This window comes from Gavialis gangeticus, unplaced genomic scaffold (assembly GCF_001723915.1).
Source record: "Gavialis gangeticus isolate Ggan-Ray unplaced genomic scaffold, GavGan_comp1, whole genome shotgun sequence".
In the NCBI taxonomy this organism is placed as follows: domain Eukaryota; kingdom Metazoa; phylum Chordata; order Crocodylia; family Gavialidae; genus Gavialis; species Gavialis gangeticus.
This window is the reverse complement of record NW_017729025.1, coordinates 42828148-42843070: the sequence shown is the minus strand read 5'-3', so window position 1 is coordinate 42843070 and position 14923 is coordinate 42828148. Positions and strand designations below refer to the sequence as shown.

General features: G+C 43.3%; 1 protein-coding gene across 1 annotated transcript in view; it reads right to left on the bottom strand.

Moving 5' to 3' along the window:
- The window catches only part of KCNK10 (potassium two pore domain channel subfamily K member 10), a 220139-nt gene that overhangs the window by 85825 nt on the left and 119391 nt on the right, over positions 1-14923 (bottom strand). The window contains exon 3 of the mRNA XM_019518690.1: positions 7564-7681. Coding sequence (XP_019374235.1) covers positions 7564-7681 — 118 coding nt within the window. The remainder of the gene's footprint in view (positions 1-7563; positions 7682-14923) is intronic.

Genomic DNA, 14923 nt, shown 5'->3' with positions numbered 1-14923 from the left:
CATTTGTTACCTGTCTTGCTCGGGTGGTGTCTCCTCGTCATAATTGTCTAGGGCAACTCATAACAGACAGAATGGATAAAGCAGAGCTTTTAAATGACTTGTTTGCATCTGTGTTCCTGGACACGGATAGAAACACACTTCCCAATAAGACTTTAATCTGGCATGAGAGAAATACCAATCCACCTATGGTTAGCACTGACCTAGTGAAGGGGCACTTGGAGGGGTTGGACATATTTAAGTCAGCGGGCCCTGACGATCTTCACCCAAGGGTACTAAAGGAACTGGCCAGTCATAGTGAAACCCCTGGCACAACTGTTTGAGCGCTTGTGGCATTCAGGACAGGTCTGGTCAGGTCAGACTGGAAAAGGGTCAATGTGGTCCCTATTTTCAAGAAGGGGAGGAAGGAGGACCTGGGCCAATTAGCTTCACCTCTATTCTTGCAAGACCTTAGAAAAAGTCATAAAGGATCACATTTGTGGGGGGCCAGCAGGTAATACAATATTAAGGGGCAACCAGCATGGGTTTATAGCAGGCAGATGCTGCCTGACTAACCTGGTCTCTTTTTACGATCAGGTCACAAAGTGCTTAGGTACAGAGGTGGAGGTAGATGTTATCTACTTGGACTTTAAAAAGGCTTTCAACACAGTGTTGCACTGAATTCTTACAAGCAAACAGAGTAACTGTGATGTGGTTTTTTTCACAGTAAGGTGGGTTAAAAACTGGCTTATGAAATGCACCCAGAGAGTGGTGGTGGATGGGGCAGTTTCCCCCTGGAGAGATGTGGGTAGTGGTGTCCCCCAGGGCTCTGTCCTTGGACCAGTGCTGTTCAATATCTTCATCAGTGATTTAGATGAGGGGGTTGAAAGCACTCTATCCAAATTCACAGATGACACCAAACTATGGGGTACAGTACACACACTGGAGGGCAGGGAGCGAATCCAGGCAGATTTGGATAGACTGGGGAAATGGGTGGATCAGAATAGGATGCATTTTAACAAGGTGCTGCACCTGGGGAGAAAGAATCTCCAATACACCTATAGACTGGGAAGTCCCATTCTCAGTACCACAGCAGTGGAAAGGGATCTCAGAGTCTTGGTCAACGCAAAAATGAACATAAGTCACCAATATGACAAGGTAATAAGTAAGGCTAACTGCACCCATTCTTGCATTAGTAGGTGCATCATGAGCAGGTCTAGGAAGGTGATACTTCTCCTCTATGCGGCATTGTTCAGGCCACAGTTGGAGTACTGCATCCAGTTTTGGGTGCTGCACTTCAAGAGGGATGTGGACAACATGGAGAGGGTTCAGAGAAGGACTAATCATATGATTGAGGGTCTGCGGGTAAGATCCTATGAAGACAGACTGAGGGACCTGAATCTCTTCAGCCTCCTCAAGAGAAGGCTGACAGGTGATCTTGTGGCTGTCTACAAACTCATCAAGGGGGAGTCATCAGGGAAAAGCGGATACTCTGTTTACCAGGGCACCCCTCGTGGTTACTAGAAATAATGGCCACAAGCTAAAGGAGAGTAGATTTAAATTGGATATTAGGAAGAAATTCTTTACGGTGAGGGTTGCCAAAATATGGAATGGGCTTCTAAGGGAGGTGGTGCTTTCCCCTACTTTGGAAGTGTTCAAGAAAAGATGAGACAGGCACCTAGCTGGGGTTATTTAACCCCAGCGCTCTTTCCTGCCTAAAGCAGGGGGTTGGACTCAATGACCTACAAGGTCCCTTATGACCCTAGAAATCTATGGAATCTATGAAATCATGTTCATAGAAATAGACGGTAGAATTCTATTCCAGTCTGCATGTCAAAATAGCAGCTTTCTAGCCACATAGGGCACTGACAGACGTGAAAATAAAAAAGCTTTACCAGAAGGGGCAGCACATTAGTTTGACTTGGCTCCACAGTTTCTATATAGATTGGGCGCTTCAGCAGGGCGTTTTGGTGCTTTTATCTAAAGTTGATTCAACCAGCTATTAGACAAAAGTGCCAGAAAGCCCCACTGAAGCACCCAGTCTATACAGACATTGGGCCAGCTGGGTCAAACTAATGCAATACCTCTTCTGGGCATGCGCTGTGCTTAGCGCAGGGACATGCTGAGCTTAAAGTAAAGCACCATTTGGGTTTTTTTCCATGTCTGTAAGCAACTCTAAGTGGCATTTTTGGCAGGTAACAATTTAATTTCCCTTGCAGTGTGAATGCATAAGCCTCTGTGTGCAGAATGAGCATACTTAATAGGCAATGTACTGGCCGGGCAGGTACACAGATGCGCACACACTCCCATTCTGGATACATACCTGCATCTAGGTCATAAAATATAGCTGGTCAGAAACCTATGATTGGGAATGTTGAAAGCTGATTGCTTTGATCACTTTCCCAGGAAGCGGGAGACCCAAGTTCTTGAACCCCCTTGCCCACAGATGGTTAAACCTGCATCCTTCCAACTTCTTAGCCCAATGTGGTAAACACTGTGCTATAGAGTTATCCAGATATTTCTCCAGTGCTCCTTTTGAAGCTGCAAGTCAGAGCACAGGACCACCTCCCATGGCAGCAGCCAACTCATTGAGCCACAAACCCGCTGGTTTAGGCTTTTCCTTCTGGCTCCATATATCTCTCTCTTTTGGCTGCCCAGTGGGCCAGCTTCAAAATGAGCAGCAAAGAAGGGACTGCGTAATGCCTAACCTGTGGCAAGAGCACTGTGCTGGGAAGTCAGACAGATGCAGATTCAACCCCTCTCTAAGTGAGGGGCTTTAGAACCTGAGTTTTCAGCTTCCTGGGCAAATGCTCTAACTACTTAGCAATTGGGGTTAAAATATGGTAGGGCCTCACCACCCATGTCATTTTCCTGGAAGACACACATGCAAAGCCATATATGTACCCAAACAGTGTGAAACCCTACTGCGCATGCTCCATCTACATAGTCACACCTACTCATACACAGAGAAAAACCACAGCCAAGAACAGCCAGGTAGAGAACCAGAAAACTACCATTTATATGTACAAGGGGAATCGAATTCCACCCTTAGTAGGCAACTGTCAATCCTCTGGATCATGGTATGCACATAAGAGGTCTAGTCAGATGCCTGATGAATCCATTTGTGGCTAACAAGCCCAATTCAAAAGCAATGCAGCGTTTCACAGATCCATATATTGTCTGAGTTGGAGCCCAAATTTACAGCATGCTGTTTTCTTCTCTCTTGCTCTGCTTCCATCCTCTGGATCAAAGCCACTTCATGTTGAGCTGCACCCAGTGCCAGATGTTCCCTCCAGATCAGACGGGGTTCTGCTCGCTCCTCTCAGCTTTCTATGTTGATGTTAAATGACTTCATTTCATTTTTGTACACATCATGGTAGCTCCACAGAGGGCAATATTGCTTTCTAGAGCTGTCTCAAATTTTATTATAAAAAATATTCTTGGGGATATGGTCTTCTCCCATTCTCCTGATACAGCTGAGCCATCACAACCTCCTCTTCTTGATAGCAGTTTCTAAGCGCGACAGTTCTGTGCACTCCAGTGCCTCTGTGTTTGGCATTCTGTCTTCCCACTTTATTTTCAGGATCTTATGCAGACATCTCATGTAGAAGCTGCTCAGACTCTTGATATGCCTAGCATATGTAGTTTATGTTTCTGAACCATAAAGCAGGGATGACAGCACACAAGTCTCATAGATTCACATCTTCACCTTAGTTGGCAGTTTGCTGGTATTCCATGCATATTTCTGTAACAGCCCAAAATTCTTAGCTGCTTTCCTGATTCTGTTAGTCAGTTCAGTCTGAAAGTTAGGATTCCTCCTGATTGTAGAACCCAAGTAGCAAAAACTGTCAATGACACCAAAAGATTTATCCTTCACAATGCTGTCGGGTATTGGATGTTTCACCCCTTGGTATATGATCACAGTCTTCTTGAGACTAATAACCATCCCAAACCTCTTGCATGATTCAGATAATCTGCCCAAGGCAGATTATCTGTGGGCAACCAAGGAAATCTCTCAGAACCACTTATTTCACCCTGGTTTTCACTCTAAACCTTGCGATGTTGAACAAGCCTCCATGTAGTTTTGTTCAAAGATAAATACTATCGCTGCTGTCATTGAATGCATAAAGGAATGAAAAGTAGAGGTTAAAAAGCATGGGGACTAAGACTCACCCCTGTTTCACCTCACTGTTGATATTAAAGGTGTTTGATTCTTTGTTTTCATACACTACAGGTGCCTTCATAAGTTGATGTAATGAATGAATGATGTTCAACAGTTCAGGGGGACAACCCTGTTTCTTTAGATCAGTAAAAAGACCCTGTCTGTTGACTGTTTTGAAGGCCTTTGCCAGATCAATGAAGGCGATGTACAATGGTATTTATTTTTCTCAACACTTCTCTTGCAATTGCTGGGCCAAAAATATCATACAAATGGTACAGCATCCTGAGTGAAAACCACGTTGACTTTCAGGATAGATTTTTCACCTAGAGATTACAGCCTAGGGAGCACAATGTTAGTGACAATTCTTCCACTGAGGTTCAACAGGGAGATACCACTATAGTTGTCACAGTTGCTCCTATCCCACTTGTTTTTGTATAATTGTACAAACTGAGCATCTTAGAAATCTTGTGGTATTGCTTCCTTTTTCCAACAGATAAAGATAACTTTATGAAGCTTTCAAAATAATTCAATGTTGGCACGTTTATAGATTTCAGCAGGCAAATAGTCATTGCTGGATGCATTGTTCCCAGGAATTGATTTTAATGGATTTCTGCAAATCTTCTAATGTGGACTCATTGTCTAAATTTATCATAACTTCGAACTGTGGTAATCCTTTGAGCTCTTCATGTTTGATTTCAGTCTCACTGGAGTTTATATAATTCCATAGTGTTCAATCCAACGCTCAAGTTGCTTTTGTTTATCAATAAATAATAAAGTGATAATATAACACAATTCACACCAGACACAATTTAAAAAGGTCATTGTTTGCCAATGATTACTCTACAGTGGTACTGAAAACAGAACAATATTTATGAGTCTGCAGTGTTATGCAGCCACACAAAAAGTGAACATGGTTTAGGGATGCCTCAATAGAAGCATTTGGTGCAAAACACAGGAAGTGATAATGCCTCTCTACTCAGCACTGGTTAGGCTTCATCTGTGTGTACTGTGTGCAGTTCTGGGCTCCACATTTTAAAAGTCTGTAGAGAAGTTAGAGAGGGTCCAGAGGCAGGCTACAAAGATGATCAAGGGCTTGGAAGGCAAGTCATACAAGAAGAAGCTGAAGGAGCTAGGCAAGTTCAGCACCACCCCCCACCTCCCCCCCCGCCCCGCAGTTCAGCGATCAGTCACAGGGGGACCCCAGGTACCCCCCCAAACCCAGGAGGCACCAGCTGCCGAGCCAGGGCTGCATGGGGGGCCCCCCCACACGCTCCCTGATGGACCCAGAAGTGGACTGGAAGTGCTTCTGGTCTACTTCTGGGTCTGCTGCCAAATGCACTGAGGAGCTCCCTGTGCTTCTGTGGGACACTCCATGCACCCCAGCATTGCAGCACTCACGAGCCTCCTGCTACCTAGAGGTATGTAGAAAAAACATTTAAAGCTGTGTCTATGTCCAAATCTTTCCGAATTGACTCGGAGGGTTCTGATTCGATTTGGAGAGATTAAAGGGTCCTCTGATTCAATTTGGATTCTGAGACTCAGCCACCAAATTGAGCCAAATCTCTGCCAATCCTGCCAAATCGAATCAGGGACCAAAGCTTCGCACAGCTCTACTCTCCATCACTTGAGGTGTTCAGGAAAAGGTTAGACAGCCACTGGTTGGGGATGATCTTTGCATAACTATGCCTATTTTCTACCATAGGAATTTCCCATGCTTCTGGGCCTTTCTGGTTGTTTCTGCCCCTCCCCCTCCCTTTTCTGCTATATGTGTCACAGTGTTTTTAAGCCTTCCTAGACACATTTGGTGCTGGCTACAGCCAAGTCTGGAGACTTCAACTGGGGTGTGTCAATGTTCCTGCTGGGACTTAAAGCCAGAGGTTCCTGGCTAGAGGTTCTTGCCTCTCCACCACTTAGGGTAAGACAATACCATACTTGGCGTCAGGAAGGAATTTACCCCCGGTCAGATTGGTATAGACTGTCGGCTTTTTGCCTCTCTCTGTAGCAGGTGGTGTGGCCCTCTGCCCAAGACCTTTTGAGCATAGATTGACAACATTTTATAGAAGCAAGACATTGGCTGTCATGGCTCCCCTACTTTACCTGTGGCAGGGTAGGATGTTAGATCTATGTTGTGTCAGAGTTGAGGATAGTCTTATGTAGAGTTTAGATTAAGGTTCTATGGGATGGTTTGGATCGGGATGATCCTGCCTTAGGAAGGAGTTTGGATTAGATGACCTCTGGAGTACCCTTCCAGCCCTACTTCTCTATGACTCTATAAAGTAGGAAGTAACAGGGGTAAGTCTGATACCACCATGAAGTAACAGTTGGTAAATGTTGATTTCTTAATGGCAACTATAGCCGCACTTAAATTGAGCTTTATATTACTGAAGCATCATACAGCTACTAGATAAATAGTCTTTTTATTAATTTTATCAATTAACCATCTTTTCAATTACTAGTTTTCCTCTGAAAAAACAGCTGCTGGGAAAGTCAGAGCTCCTCAAGTGAAAGTCCTCAGAAAAATAGGGACTGAGAATAAAAATCATGGGAGCCTAAAGAATGTTAACATATATTTATAGATAGATAGATAGATAGATGTTAACTGTGGAACTGCTTGTCATAAGGTGTCACTGAGGCCACCATCTAAATAAGAATTTTTAAAAGGATTAGCTAAACATATATGGATAATTAGTACATTCAGGCTGTGTCTGCATGAGATGCTGACTGCGCAGTAGCCTGTGACTACTGTGCAGTAGCATTGCATGGCAGGAAGTGTGATGCAATGCAACTGCGTAGTGGTCATGAGCTACTGCACAGTCAGCATCACAAAACAGCCATTCCTCAGCATGACTGCGCAGTAACTCCAGTTACTGTGCAGTCATTTAGTACTTGTTTATACAAGTACTAAATGACTGTGTAGTTACAACTATACTGTCTCACAGTTGCAATGGATATGATATTCAAAATCCAAGGGATATATATACTCAGGCTCCAAGGCATAAGCTATCAACTAAGTGATGTGGTTAGAAATAAATTAGCCTCATGAGCAAATGATTCTGTAATTAACAAGTACCAAGTTTCTTGCTCACTTCCCTGAAGCACCTGACACTGGTCATTGATCTTTAGAAATAGAGTTAGTCTGTGTAGGTGTAGTCAAAGAGGGAGCCATGCTAGGTGCAAAAGCAGACTTGCAAAACTGTAAAACTATTAGTGCTACTCACTTTCTGATTAAACTTGCTTTCTTGAACTCATTATATAAGCAATTGTTGAGGTCTATCCTATGGCGTAATTTGATACACCACAAAATGATATAGTTTGAGCATCCAGAAAAGTCAAATCAACTGATTTTCCCTCTCTGTGTGTTCTACTGAATCTTACTTGATCCTCCCGGTCTTAGTGTGACCATGTACTTTAAAAGATTAATTTACCTATGGTTGTGATGACTGTTCCAGCAAAGAAAAAGGCACTTCCTAGGTCCCAGTGACTGCTGTTGTTGGATGAGTTTCCTATGGGACTGACTCCTGCATTATCAGCATCAATGGCATGCTGCAAAAAAGAGATAACAAATCAGCACAAATACCTTGCTGAATATGGTATAAGCAGAAGCATATCCTAAACTCTGGCTCCATGCACCAATTGAAGAAGCTTGGATCCAAGCTTTATAGCTGACATTAAATAAATAGACAAGCAAACAAACAAAAATTATGCTTGGAGTGCAGCATCCTTCTAGCCCCCAAATATTCTACAGAGTTAAAGAAGTATCAAAAGAGAACAAAAATAAATAATATAGGGGACTGAGACATATTTCCAAGAAATCTGCAAATATAATGGAGACAATGAGATTCACTAAAGCTGAGTCAAAACTTGCAGAAGACAGTTTATTCTATTGGTGAACAGGAATAAGTCTGATGGTAACAGGAATGATCGGGGTAGTAAACAGCATAATGTTCATGAAGTCCACTGAATAGTCTGCCAAGAGTTGTAATTCCCAGGCACTTAATAAATTTGTTCCCAATAAATTAATTATTGTTATTACTGATAATTTATTAATTTTAGTTAAGAAAAATGTTGTTACCATGTTATGCCAAACAAACTATACAATACTTCATTTGAAAAAAAAACAAGGAGGACACCTTAAGAACAATATATTGTATCAACTCTATTACCATCAGGAAATTGCCGCTTGTCACTGTGATTCACACATCATTGACCCTTGAGATTTCACAGCAGAAATGATGACCCAAGTAAGATCCTCCTCTCAAAATCACAGAGGCCAGAGTTACCACCTAACATAAATCTCAGCCTTCCTCAGTATCTGACACACAGATAAACACTTTGGGGTTTTGTTTGATAGATGACAGTACTGCCTATACACAGCAGCAGTATGTAGATGTTCATTTCTGGTTAACGGATTGTTCCCAATGGCAATAAAAATGTGCAAGGAGATTGGCAGTAGGAACGGAAGGAATTGGGCTAGAGCTGCTGTAGATGTTAACAGGTAACCCCACTCTGATTATGTTAGTCTCTGCATACTTCTGTATCAGTGCAACCATGTAATTTAACATACTCTAATGAGACATCACAGCTGCATAGGGAATTTAGTGTTTGTTTGTTGCTAAGCTGTGTACTTTGCATAAGTAGCAGGGAAATACCTGCCTCAGTGGGCTTAAATCATAACTTCGTGTTTCGCTTTTGTTTCTGACAATATTAAAGTGCTATCTCCAGAGATTTCATCTACCAATTTCATCTTCCAGCTTTACAATAATGACTGACAAATTTACATCTCCACATCTGACTGCCCCTCCAATCCTATATCTTGACTCATCTCTCTGGTTAAACCACTGAAAACTTAGTATTACCATGACCAAAACTAAAGTTGAATTCTGCTCCAAAAATCTCTTCAGGGCTCCAGCACTCAGCCTAAGGAACTACCTCAACTTTCTCTCATCTCTCACATCCAGGAGGTGTCCAGATCTTGAAGGTATTTTTCAAACAATATTTCTACTATGCAACGTTTCTCGTTCTTAAGATAAACTACCATGAAGTCCATCATCATCTTTCGTTCCGATTGTAACATCCCCAGCCCGTAGTAATGCAAAAAACACCACTTTATCACCTTTCTTATTCATCAATCTGATTGTGCAATCCTGCTCTTTGTATCCTTTCCCTTTACATTGTTGCCACATTACCTTCAAGCATCTCCTGACTGTATCTCATTCCCTGTTCCACTAACATCTCATTGTTCCATTTCCCCGCTTTTTTCAAAATCATCTCTGTGCTTTCTTCCATGTCGAACCTGTTCTTGGAATGCCCCTCATAATGTCACTTGACACTCCTTGAAATCTTTACTGAGACCTATATCTAGGGCATTTCCCAGTTCCACAACACTTGGAAGGAAGTACCCACAACACTTTTAAGAAAGGTTGTCATTTGTTTCTCCCATGGGTTAATGTCTCATTAACATAGAGGAAGGGTGTCAAATATTGAGGAAGAGGCCTAACAATGCAAAGATTGAAGCTGAGCATAGGTATTGGAGGGGGAAAAAGCTGAATTAAAGAAATAGGGAGAAATGTAATGTGCTAAATAAGAGCAAACATAAACATAATTAACTGCAGATGCAGGTCTCATCACCCTGATTGCTTCTTTTGGAAAACAGATCAGTAATTCCATAAATATCATGCTGAATTTAAATGGATGATAAGACACTAAGGAAAAATGCATCAAAGAATATAGTTGAAATGCAGGACCAGTTGAAGTTAGACAAATGAGGATTAAACAGGTAGGCTTGTGAGAGATGTTAAAATAACCAAGAGATATGGTTGTTAAGCATGACGCGTTCTAGGACTAAGCCTCTTGAAGTTATCCATAACACTACAGGCATTACCATCATCTAAATAATGAATAATAGGAATGAACTATTATGGAGGTGCCCAACCTCCTGTTCTTTCCTGATCAGTGGTTTCCAAGGATTTATAATTCATTCCTTTTAAACTGTGTGAGACTGAAATTTACTGGCACACAGAAGCTGTGAGTGCAGAGAGTATTGGTTTATGTACCCAGAAGAGTGTAAATCACTCTGACAGACTGGTTATTCAAACAGGCTGTGACATTGTCAGTCACCTTCTTGTGTTACTTGTGCCTGGGAATACTTGTCTTTACCTTGCGGGCATGAGAATAGTCTGGACCAATGGTAACGCTCAAGTCATGTCCACTGTCACATAGACTATCAAGTTTGTGCAGCTGAAGATGCAAGCCCCTCTGGCAGCAGTGCTGTGTTGCTGCAACACAGAAGAATTCTGTTGTCATGGGTAGCTCTTTGTCTTGTCCCTTCACATGACCACATGTTTCAGTCTATCACAGGAGGCTTATCTGTGCTGTGATTGATTTCCTCTAATTTATAAACCGGCAGCTATCCCAGGCAGTAGGTGCACAACTCATACTGCAGTGGGGTTCAACCTTCTCAGATGCCCTCCAGCCCTTTTATGACTGGCAGCACCTGGTTGAGAGCCATTGTTGGTGCTGATTCAACTTAGTTCAGTGCTTCACAACCAGGTGTTGCTACCTCCAGATAGCACTGCCCCCTGCCAGATACACAGCCAGCCAGGAAAGAGCTGTAACATGTGGACACATTCCTCCTGAATTAGGGCTCTGATCAGCCTCAAGCAGACAGGAGCTGCTTCATGCTGTGTAGCCCGTCCCTGACCAGCCCCTCCTACACTCCTTCTGGGAATAGAGGCACACAGTTGGAACTGTCTCACGTACTTCTGTTTGCAGGAGGAGCATGGGAGACCAGAAAAGGCTCCAGCCCAGCAGCCACATCCTGCCTGCTTTAGGCTGATCAGAGTGCTAATGAACTAGCAGTGCTCACAGGGCAGGTTTACCTGGTTGTTGCCATGGCATCAGCACCAACATTGGGGCACCCCTGAGGGGAGCAGTTCTTGGCATAGCTGCATTAATACAACAGCAAGAGCTATCTTCTTTAAAGGGACAGTAGACTGAGACTCACTGGCCGTGTCTACACACATGCTTATTGTGGAGTAGACTAATTAGCTGCAGAGTAAGGCATCACCATCTACACATGCAATGTTATTAGGATGCAGTAAATTAATTAACATCGCCAAGAGATAGTACTGTCCTCAACAGTAATTAACTGTGATTAAACACACACATAGCTGCTGACCACAGGCATAAATTGTGCCAGCCAGAAAGGGGCCAGACTCCTGTCTGCCACCTAGCCACATGGCTCTGTACTTTCAGCACCCTCATGCCCCAGCCAGACACTCCACCACCCAATGCCACCTCCTGGCAGAGTAGGGCAGGAGCAGCCCTGCCAAAAACTGCTCTGCCCTGACACAAATTGCTATTGTCCTGGGCCCACATGTAGACACTGTGCACAGAAGTAGTATACTCTGGCTCAAACTTCTCTGGAGTTTATTGCTTCAAATTACTTGTATATGTAGATGCACCCACTGGGGGTATCTACACATTCATTAATGTGCAGTGGTAACTGCACATTTAGTTTAGTATTGGCTTAATGAAGTACTAACTAAATGCAAAGTAACTACAGTTACTGCGCAGTAGCACTGGCACATAGTTTTTTAGTGATGCTTACTGTGCAGTATCCTAATACTACTGCGCAGTAGCATATTAGCATGGTTTTTGCCTGGTATGCTACTGTGCAGGGTTATTAGGCTACTCCGCATAAATCATCTCATGTGGATATGCCCACTATATACGATAAGATGTTCAAAACACTGGACTGGATAACCAAGTATTGGTTTTGGCTTGAACATTAATTTAGCCAATCTGGGTTTCAGGGTCCTAATCTATGAAAGAGTGTGGTAATAATACCTATTTTGGGTAGTCTGTAAGGTTCAAATCTATCCTGCCTTCTGCAACAATAATTCACTTGAACACACACTCAGGTGAGTATTCCATCTTCCCACTATTCAAACCACGCTCATGACTGGGGTTGCCTTGCAGATTAGTGCCCTCTGTGCTTTCTAATCATCACTGATATTTTCCCTAATTCTATACAAAGGAATATATTGTTATTACTAGAGTTATGTGGGGAATTTGTTGGCTTTATTTAAAGGTAGGTTTTCTGAAACACATCTCACTCAAGAAGCACACTAGAACCACTTATAGATCTTAAATTTATCCTAACAACCATATTCATAAATAGGAGGACTCACAGTTGAATAGGAAGGATATATCAAGTAATGTTTTATGGAGGTTTGCCCTGAGTCTGATATTATTCAATATTTTCATTAACAACTTCAATGCTGAAAAGAATACCCTTTAAAAACTCCCAGGTGAAGCTTGGAGAGTTCCTCGCACTTTGGAGGATCTGGCTGGAATTCAAAATTATCTTGATAAATTGAAAAAATGGTCAGAAATCAATAAAGTTAAATTCACTGAAGACAACTGCACAGTGTTACGCTTAAGAAAAAAAATCAAATGGACAAACACAAAATGGAAGATGGTTGGTGAAGTGCTGGAGTTCTGTGTCCAGTTTTGGGCTCCACACTTCAAGAATGATGGGCACCTATACACGTGGAAGGAGGCTGCTCTGACGCACTGTAATTACGGTGCATCAGAGCAGGCTCAATTAATCAAGTCTGCTGGAGTGTGGTAATTACTGCACTCCCACAGATTCCAGCATCACATGTATCAGCATCCCCATGCTGAAAAATGCCAACGGGGGGCACTTTAACTAAGGCCCCCACCCCCACCACCATTTTTCAATGTAGGAATGCTGATACACATGATGCTGTGGGTGCTTTCATTAGAGTGTCTCTCAGACCACATGTATAAATGCCACCTCCTCCTCCCTTCCCCCCAGACTGCTGGAGCACACATATAAATGCCCAATGTGGGCAGACTGAAAAAAGTCCAGTGCAGAACAACAGAAATGATTAGAGCCCTGGGAGGCAAGACTTACAAGGAAAAGCTGAAAGAACTAGGGTTACTGAATCTGGAGAAAGGAAGTTCACTGTCTGTCACAAGCCAGGCAAATCAGCTAGCAGGCTTGAAGTTCTGGACTTCAAAAAAGTGAATTTCAACAGGCTCAGACAGGAGAGAGGACCCAGGCAACTATAGGCTAATTAGCCTAACATCTATCCCAGGGAAAATCCTGGAAAAATTCATCAAGGAGTCTATGTGCAATACGCTTGCAGAAGGTAGGATTCTGAATGCCAGCCAGCATGGCTTTGTCGCCGGTAGGTCTTGTCTTGCCAGTCTCATCTCCTTCTATGACCAGGTAACTTGTCACCTGGATAAGAGAGAGGAGGTCGACATTATATACCTAGACTTCCAAAAGGTCTTTGATCTGGTATCCCATGATGTTCTCAGAGGAAAATTGGAGGATTATGGGCTTAACTACTTGACAGTTAGGTGGGTAGGAAGCTGGCTGCAGGGTAGGACCCAGAGAGTTCTAATGAACGGATCTGTGTCATCCTGGCAAGAAGTGGCCAGTGGTGTCCGTCAGGGGTCTGGGCTTGGTCCAGTGCTTTTCAGTGTCTTTATCGATGATTTGGATATGGGGGTGAAGAGTTTACAGCCAAGTTCATGGATGACATCAAGTTATAGAAGAGCATGGTCACAACTGAAAATAGGTTGCAGATACAGGAGCACCTAGACAGGCTGGCAGGTTGGGTAGATCGGAACCAAATGAAGTTCAACATGGAGTCCTCCATCTGGGGATGAACAATCCCTAATATACTTACTGGCTCAGTGGCACCGTGCTGACTAGCACCATCACTGAAAGGGACCCTAGGGGTAATAACAGCCCATAGTATGAACATGAGCCATCAGTGCAATGCTGTAGCCAGCAGGCAAACAATACTCTGGCACGCATCAACCGATGCATCTCAAGCAAAACCAAGGAAGTGATTTTTCTGCTTTACTCAGCATTGGTGAGATGGCAGCTGCAGATCCAGTTCTGGGTGCTGCACTTCAACAAGGATGTGGAAAAGCTTGAGAGTCCAGAGAAAAGCCACCCATATGATCAGAGACTTGCAAGGCAAGCCATGAAAGGAAGGGCTGAGGGACCTGGGACTCTTCAGCCTAAAAAAGAGAAGGCTGAGAGGGGACTTGGTAGCAGCTTACCGCTATATCAGGGGAATACATCAAGGGCTTAGCAAAAACTGTTCACCAGAGCACTACTAGGGAAAACCAGGAGTAATGGGCACAAACTCCTGGAAGAAAAACTTCTTCACAGTTAGGCTGTCCAGACTGTGGAATAAAATCCCTGCAGCAGTGGTGCAATCACCCACCCTGGAAATCTTCAAGAGGAGACTAGATGGGCACCTTGCTGGGGTCACCTGACCCCAGTTGTCTTTCCTGTCTAGTGCAGGGGGCTAGACCCAATGATCTTGTGAGGTCCCTTCCAGCCCCTTACAATCTATGAATCTGTAAAGACTGAGAGGGGAATTTGATAAGTTTTTTAATACCTGAAGGGCAATTATAGAGAAAATGGAGATGGTATTTTTACCTGTGGCTACAGGGGACAGGACTACAAGCAATGGCCTCAAGCTGCAGCAGAGGAAATTTAGATTAGCAATGACAAGGAACATTCTATGAGGATGGGCAAGCATTGGAACAGGCTACCTAGAGAAGTTGTGGAATCTCTATCCCTGGAAATATTCAAAAGCAGATTGGACAGATATTTGGGTGGGATGATCCTGCCTTGAGCAGGGGGATAGTTTCATAGTTTCATAGTTTCTAGGGTCGGAAGGGACCTGAGCAGATCATCTAGTCCGACCCCCTGCCATGGCAGGAAGAGCA